The 8,676-nt window shown below is 41.2% G+C and overlaps 1 protein-coding gene across 1 annotated transcript in view; it reads left to right on the forward strand.

Annotated features, from left to right (window-relative positions):
* The window catches only part of eve1 (even-skipped-like1), a 5,668-nt gene extending 679 nt beyond the window's left edge, over positions 1–4,989 (forward strand). Inside the window, 3 exon segments of the mRNA XM_068731479.1 lie at positions 557–583; positions 586–807; positions 4,513–4,989. Coding sequence (XP_068587580.1) covers positions 557–583; positions 586–807; positions 4,513–4,989 — 726 coding nt within the window.
* The last annotated feature ends 3,687 nt before the right edge of the window (positions 4,990–8,676 follow it).

Below are 8,676 nucleotides of genomic sequence, written 5' to 3' on the forward strand. Positions count from 1 at the left end.
TTTAAATACTTCTTTCTTTTCTTCAGACATTATTAAAAACCCAATAAAGTGTTGAGTTGGTGACTCTTCCCTTATTTGTGACAAACTGGACTTGAACATAAAAGAGCATAAATCATTTTTAATACACCAAATATGTCCCTTTTGTTTCCCTTAGTGAGCTCTGAAACTGCTAAACAAGTTCTTTACTAAACTTTGGGAGGATTAGTAGCTACTGTGTAAAAAGTAGGCTACTGTCAACACCAACCGCAGATATAGAGCATTATGAAAATACATTATATTTTACAGCTGGAGTCTCTGACACCCAAAACGGAAGTAATATGACATTTACTGAAATATTAAAATGTCAAAAAAATTAGTAAAAGTTATGTAACGAGCTGATAAAACTATGTGCGCGTGTTAAAGAGGCTCCAGGCGCTTACTTGATCAACCTTGTGACAATAATGCATTTGCAATGTGGTTATAATATTGCAAACAACACTTTTACTTCTTCTATAAAAGCCTATGGTCAGCATTACAAACTGCGCATCCACTTGGTATAACGTATGCGTCATTTCAGTGGCGGAGGGCAGACAGACGCCGGTGGCGGCCGCCACCGCCGCGCACCTCGTGCACGGTCCCGGGGGGGAGCAGCGGACGGAGCCGTGCCCGCGCGGCGCCCTGCTTGACCACAGCCGGCGGCACCGGACCGCGTTCACGCGCGAGCAGCTGTCCCGCCTGGAGCAGGAGTACGGCAAGGAGAGCTACGTCTCCAGGCCCCGACGCTGCGAGCTGGCCACGGCTCTCAACTTACCGGAGACGACCATAAAGGTATGCGGCGGACCGACCTGCGCCACTCTGTGAGGCATACCGTTTTATAAAGCAGTACTGTATCGTGGGACTACCGGTTTGACAGCCTCAACCACACAGTTAACACACAGGCAACCATGGCCCCATTTATTATTACAAATAATAATAGTGTACATGTGCACAGATAGTGTGTGTGTGTGTGTGTGTGTGTGTGTGTGTGTCTGTGTGTGTGTGTGTGTGTGTGTATGGGGGGGGGTTCCATCAAGTCATTTCGCCCCATGCACAAGCCTTATAGTGCAGCTCCATTGCAATTTAGGCAAGAAATGATGATGACATTGCATTGACTTCTTCGCACCTGAATTTGTAAAAAATGATAATAATTGCGAAAATTATCCACAATCGTCCATTAAATGATTTTTTCTTATCTTCTGACCTTATTAAAACCCAATGAAGTGTTGAGGTGGTAACTCTTTTCCCTTTGTCACAAACTGGACTTCACCATTTGAAGGTGACAAAATGTCACGGTTGCCGCCCGGCAACATGGATGTTCTGTTTTGGGTTGGCGGCAGCAGGGCCACCATGGCTACCTTTATACTCCACCAGGCCTGTGCACCCCAGGATGGTTGACAATGTGAAATGATTGATATAGCAACCTTGGCTACCTGGTAGTGTAACGTATACATTGTTTGACAAAGATGGTAGGAGCCAAAAACATGGTTCAACACTTTTGGAGATATTTGTGTCTGATATTTGATATTTTTGTCAGATTTTTTGAATAAGTCAAATGAAAATGGTGCCAGATGTTCCAGCTGGTTGCCTGAAATTTGGTTTGTGCCAAGAAATAGTTATAACAGCATGTTAAGATGCAAATTGTTTTCTTTACACTCAGGGTTTTGTACAGGCTAAACATAGAATGTACACCATGTTCGTTATTGAGCTTTAGGCGCGTTGATAGGTGGATTTTGTTTCTTTTGGAAAGAAGCAGGCTGGCTGTTTCCCCCCATTTACAGTTATTGTGCTAAGCTATGCTAACCAGCTGCTGGCTCCAGCTCCATATTTAGCATACAGACGCAGGAGTGGTATGAGTCTTCCCATCTAAGTCTCGGCACCAAAGTGAAGAAACATTTTTTTTGGAAATGTCGAACTGTCCCTTAAATAATCTGGTTTGACAAATTTGTGCGCAAACAGACAAGTAAAAACAGCCGGGTTTTTTTTATATATGCTGGAACAGTTTTTTGACTATGTGTCCATATGCTTGTTGTGATTATTTGTACTATTGCTGTTTCAGCACAAGAGGTTTAACGTGTTAATCAGTGCGCTTTAGTTTGAAGGTGTAGTTTCGAACGTTGGACAGAGCCAGCCGTTTCCCCTGCTTCCAGTATTTTATGCTAAACTAAGCTAATCGCTAGCTCAGTGCGTTCAGAACTCAATGATATTCCTCCTTCACTGATCTGCTGGCTTTATGAAATGATCCTGTATCTGCTCATAGACACACGGCCAAGAAATGGAAACTAAGCAGGTCAAAAACAGGAAGCGACAAATCCGCCACTCACCTAAAACGACGACACCTCTTTGACACTCACCCATGAATGTGAGGTTGTGATCGTCTGCCCTCAAACGTTTCATTTGTGTCAGCGTGGCAGATTGAGCGCCGACAGGTTTAGCAGCGTCTGACATTTGACACAGAGGCCCCACTGGTCCAGTGCGGCAGCTTTAATACACAGTGAGTGCGCCCACCTTTCTGCCAACCACTGGAGGGTCTTTTATGAAAGAGCAGGAATGCGAGGGGCGAGGCCTTGTAAACGCTGCCACCTGACGTTTTAGCAGCGCAGCCGTTCCGAGGAGATTCTATGAGCTGGTAAAAATAGTTGAGGGACGGACGGACGGACAGACGCACGGACGCACGGACAGCTTGTCGGTCTCAGCTTTAAAGCTTGTTACAACACATTATGTAGGCTAATAACACCACGTTATACATTTTTCACTCCATTATGTAATAACACCTGCATTTTCTAATAAACAGCATGAACGTGATATGTACTAAATTCCCCCCACATGTTGTAAAAAAGTATTAAGTATGGTTATTACAACATGTGGGAGTTGCACTTTTTTCATGTAAATATTTGCATTATGTAATAACCGACCAAATGGATGTCTTCATTCATAAAAATCAGCATCTATGCATTCCAGCATGAATCATACTGAATCAAAATTCAGCCATTGATCCATTTTTAAAGCATGCTTGCAATGGATTTTGGTATTTATATCTTGCATTGATTCTTAAGCATTGCCTAATAGCCTTATGTTACTGTTGCCAGAATGCTGGTAGACGGAAGAAACTTGCTTATCTGATCCTACCCCGAGATATTAATCCATCAATATTCAATCAATAATGTGAAAAAAACAGACAACAATAGAAAACCAATAGCAACAATATCACCATCTTTGTACTTTATATTCCCCTTCCTCATTTCTGTACCTCGCAAAAACATATCATTTCTGTTCATCTTTTTAAGCCGTCTTTTATTATCACATTGTTTTATTTTTTGTTTTATTCTAAAAATCCCACAAATGATAGGCGCATACTTTTAAGATAAGTGCAAATATAATTTGTTTCAAACTTCCCCTCTCTGTCCAAGAACATTTTTGTAAGTTGCCAGGAAGAACATTTGTCTTGCTTTTTCTTGCTTCCTACTTAACTTGTATTGATTCTTAAGCATAGCCTATTAGCCTTATGTTACTGCTTTTATGTGGCTATTTAGACAGAGTCAACTGTAACGCCAAAAGGGGGAACCACAGATCATAGAGGTCCAAATGATCCTTTGCTAAGCCCCGCCTCCCGCTGTAACTTCACCAAGCTGTCAGAGCTTCCGCGGAGCCCACACTGTCACTAACTGCACTCTTCGCATAATATTCTCTAGTTTCTGGAAAGAAGCAGACAGAATGATTCTGCAGTGAAAACAAATGAAAACATATGTAGAAACGTAACGTTTAAGGAACGTAAAGCTCTGGTAACGATTATCACTGTTGCACAACATTTACTAGCTCTAAATCCACAAAACCAGGCTGAACTGATGAAAACCTGAAACCATTGCATGAGAGTCTATGGAGCAGAGCTAGTGAGTTGTCGGATCTGGCCAATCCGCTATGATTGGCCGGTCTGCGTTTGAGGGGCGGGACTTGTGAAGTTTAATTTAGCAAATTTATCAAATATACGACCTGTGTACAGATGAGGACATACATTTGCATGTATTATTACTTTTTCATTAAATAAAAGTGCAACTCCGGCATTCCGTAATAACCACAGCAACATGTGATCATTTATAATGAAATGCGACAGATTACACAATGCGGATGTTATTACATATTTGAAATTAGAAATTACATTATGTAGATTTGGTATATATCAGAAGCATTTGTACATCTGCAGTTTCACCCCTTAAGTTATACTCAAGTTTTTCACACAATGTGTTGTAATGACTTTGGTGATCCACTGACTTTTCTTCAATTTCCACAATTAGTTTGAAATAGTTTTTTGTTTTTAATATTTCAACAACCACTGGTTGGATTGCTGTGAAATTTGATGCTGGAGGATGGTAACATTGATGATGCAATAAACAGATACCTACAAAATGAATGATATTCCCATCAGCCTCACGTGTACTTTGTGTTTAGTGCTAACAACATAAACACGTAGGAATACTTTTCAACTTCCCTTCTCTCCAGGTGTGGTTCCAGAACAGGAGGATGAAGGATAAACGGCAGAGACACTCCTTGCCGTGGCCCCACCCTCTCGTCGACCCCCTGGGGGCGCTCCTGATGGGCCGCGCCTCTCCTTGCTCCACCTTGCCGTACCACTTCATCCCGCCCCACCTCCCACTCCACCACCACTACCCCCTGGCTCTCTCGTCACCAGTAGCCTCGCCTCATAGCCGCTACGGCGCACCCATGCGGACCCTGGACGCACTCCGCCTCTCCCACTACCACAACAGACCAGGGGGGCTACCTCCGAGCACAGCGGCCCTCTACCCCTCAGCCAGCATCTTGCACCATCCCGCCTCGTGTCCCTGCCCCCTCTGCCTGCACTGGGGACCAGAACAACTGCTGAAAGCCAGAGGGGAGGCACTGGGACTGAGCCAGCCCCGTAGTCCCAAGGCCAACATACAGCCTGCAGGTCTGGAGCGGAGAGAAGAGATGGTGTAAATCTAATTTTCCACACTCACCAAGGCTGTCAAACCGCTGTCACATAAGCTGCTGGAAGCAAACAGCAGTATACTCACTGTGGCTTCAATTAATGCTATGTACATGGTGGAGCTTGCCAAGTCTCCATAGTAATACAGTTAAGAGTTTCACTAACCTGGAAACACACAGTTCATAGGTCTTATATAAAACAATGCCAGTCACATGACACTGCTGGTTAACTGGACCCAGATGTTTACGAGGTGACGCAAAATGATTTTATTTAACTAATTCTGTTGGTCAGCCTGTAAACAAATCAACCCAGTCCCCAGAATTGTTTTACCACCGTCAACATTTCTGAACCAAAAAATACTTTTGATTAATATGTTTAATATCAACCACGTATTTCGCTTGCAGAAGCGCACAGTGCCACGTGGTTTATATTGTGAAAAACGTTGGTTAGGTTTAGGCAAGAGAACTAGTTTGTTAAGGTTCGGAAAAAGATCATGGTTATTGTTAAAGTAGTGACGAAACATAGCGGACTGCATTACGTAACGTTTCGTAACAAGCGTAGCAACATTACGTAATAAGCGTAAAGTCAACATTAAGTTTTGGTTTCACATGGGACTCACACAGTGGTCTCCTTGGAGAAAGGCCTCCACATCTCCCAACCGCCATTAGTGGGCTTTCTTGCTAGTTCTACTGGTTATTATGCAGCATAACTTTTAAACCACGTAACTTTCAATAATAGTCAATTTATCCGTGGCATGAAGAAACGTACAATACCAACATATTTTTTCCCGGCGACTGGGCTAAAACAAAACTTTTGTCCAGCATGAGAACTGGCACCCTAGAGATGCAATCAGACTCAACACTGAGCAAATGCTTTAATGACTTTGACCACTAGACTGTCGGTGCAGTCTGCGTTTATTCGCCCCAAACAACCAGTCTACCAACTGAGCACATTTTAGCTGCTCAGACATTCTTTTTGTACATTCACCCTGGGTTTCAAAAGAAAGTTTTTACACCAGTTGAAATCATTTCAACTTGAAAGAATGCAACTTTGATCCAGATTGTGTCACCATGTCCATTGACTTTCAGCTCGGAAAAGCTATGTGTTCAGTCTGGCCACTCTTTAAAGGGTAACATAACACTGAAAATTCTTGTTTTTGCTGCAAACTTCTAGCTGAAATTTGAAAAGGGACATATCACGAAAAACGTTGTGCTTGTGCACATATATCTAGGTGCCTAGCAAACCCACAAACTGTGAAATTAGAAGAACCCAGTCAGTTTTTTTGTGGGCTGTTTTGATGAGAAAACGTGATTAAACAAGCCATTCAGATTTGGCTCCCCTTCCTATGTCATATGGACCCTCATTAGATTATACCACCTCCCTTCAGAGTATCTCCATCAGCGCCTTAACATCAGCTGTGCCACTTTCTTCTTCTCCAGTCATTCAGAGCAGACTGGACTTTTTATAGGTGGGTGGTCTTAAAGAGACAGGTGCTAAAATGGAGCGTTTCCAACAGAGGACAAATACAGGTGTATTCAGACAGAGGTTATGAGAAGAATAATGTGTTTAATAAGCATTAAAGCATGTCCACATGTTCTGGTAGAAACCCAAAATACAAGCATGCTTCTGAAAATGAACATGACATGTCCCCTTTAAAACATCTTTTGTTGCGACTCTTCAAATTTCTTCAATGGTCTTCTGTGTTTTTTAGCATGTCCTCTCACCACTTATCTTACCAGGTGGAGAAGTTAGCTTTGTTTCAGTCAATTTGATTTGTCCTCAGCACATTAAAACAGTCCTCCGGTTATTTTGTACAAGTAAAGGGAGTTAGATGTTATCGGGAAATGTTGGTAACTATCAGGATCTTTCAACCGTCTGCGAATCGTCACCATTCCGTCTTGTTGCTGTCATTGTCTGACTCGCTGCTTTTGATTGCATTTTCATACTAACATCTGCTGGTCAGCTCTTCAGAATGGTTGGCTGTTTCTGGCATTTCTGCACTTTAATGTAAACCAAACACTCTCTAAACCCTCAGATTTGTCACTTTTCACCACAGGCATTGTTTTCTAAAGACAAACAATTCATAAGTCTGTGGCAGATGGGATTCAGATTTAATTTAGACAAGAGAAGATGAAGTAAAAACACAAACACAAAGGGACATTTTGAAGTCAGTGTCTGTTAAAGCACAATTGCGCCAAGTGAAGACTTTATTGTACATATTATACCTTATATCATACATTCTCTGCTGTAACACCAATGACTACTGCTTTTATTTATTTGTACGACTGAAAACTTTTAAGTAGCGTTCACTGACATGTAGCTACCTTGTAGCAACGACAGGAGAGTAGAGAGAATGTGAGGCTGAGCGGTTGTGTAGGTCAGGGTTTCAGTCACGTGATCATGACAGAAGGCATTTATTGACCGGACCGAGTGCACTAAGTGTTTAAATACACTATCATGTAATCCCGTGGAAATGTGCAACTGCAGCCGGAGATATGCTTTCGTTCTGAGAGAGAGATGAGAAGTTGGATATAAAACAGAGCTGGAGTCAGAACAACACGATTGAAGAGTTGTTGAATTGAACTTCAAACATTGAAAACATTAAATTAATGGTGGAAAAATCAATTTGTTTCAAACTTCCCCTCTCTGTCTAAGAACATTTTTGTATGTTGCCAGGAAGCAAATTATTTCTTTCTTTCTACATAATTTGTGTGGTCTAAAAAGTTCCCCCTTGTTCCCAGTCTTTATGCTAAGCTAGGCTAACCACATCCTAATTCCCACTTCTCATCTCACTCGGAATGAATGTGGATAGGCATGTTTCCCTAAATGTTTCATCTCTGGTTGATGATTATGGACAACAAAATGGTAGATGTTCTGTACCATGAGGGAAATGTCCGTAATGTCTTTTGCCTGTGTGTCATTGCTCACTGTAAAATAATCCTGATATGTGACTGATTATAAGAACAATTTTTTTTTTAAATAATATGTCTTTGCTCGTGAATGGATGAACAGAACGGAGGCGGGTCTGTCACGCAGAGCCACAGATACAAACACACAACTGTGTGTATACATCTTATACATGTATACATGTGTGTGTGTTGGGTTTCACAAACAAGACAATGATGCAAACCAAAAAAAGATCCTTGATTTGAGATTTTGTTGACTATTTAGAATATTATATGGTTCTCACTGTTTCTCGATATGAAGGGTTCCATTACAGAACGTTCTTCGTAATGATTTTCTTCAAACACTCATATTTCTTTTAGCATTACTTTCATTCTAAAGCAGCTGTTCTCATGTAAGAAAGAGTGGAGGCCACTGTACACCTCAATGGACAGATGTTATGTCATTTTGTGGACTTGACTATAGGAATTGTACATAGATCACTTTTACATTAATTATTGGTTATTAAAGAATCAATACAATTCAAATATGACTGCACTATCTAGTATATCAAAAACAAATAAATGAAGTTCAAAATAAAGCAATAGAAATATTCATATGTGTGAAACCACTTTTCCTTAGTTACGAATTGATTATATTTCCTAGTTGGTAAAATTACCACATTTAATAAAAATTCCACTAAGAAGTAACCTCGATATTTTATTTTGAAAAAAATCCGCTTTGAAATGGCTCAGAATTTGGTGAAAGTTTGTACACACTTTTTCACAGTTTTACTGCAATTGTATTGTTACAAA

This window comes from Cebidichthys violaceus, unplaced genomic scaffold (assembly GCF_023349555.1).
Source record: "Cebidichthys violaceus isolate CVI_PGR_0920_01 unplaced genomic scaffold, fCebVio1.0.p SCAF_52, whole genome shotgun sequence".
Taxonomy (NCBI): Eukaryota; Metazoa; Chordata; class Actinopteri; order Perciformes; family Stichaeidae; genus Cebidichthys; species Cebidichthys violaceus.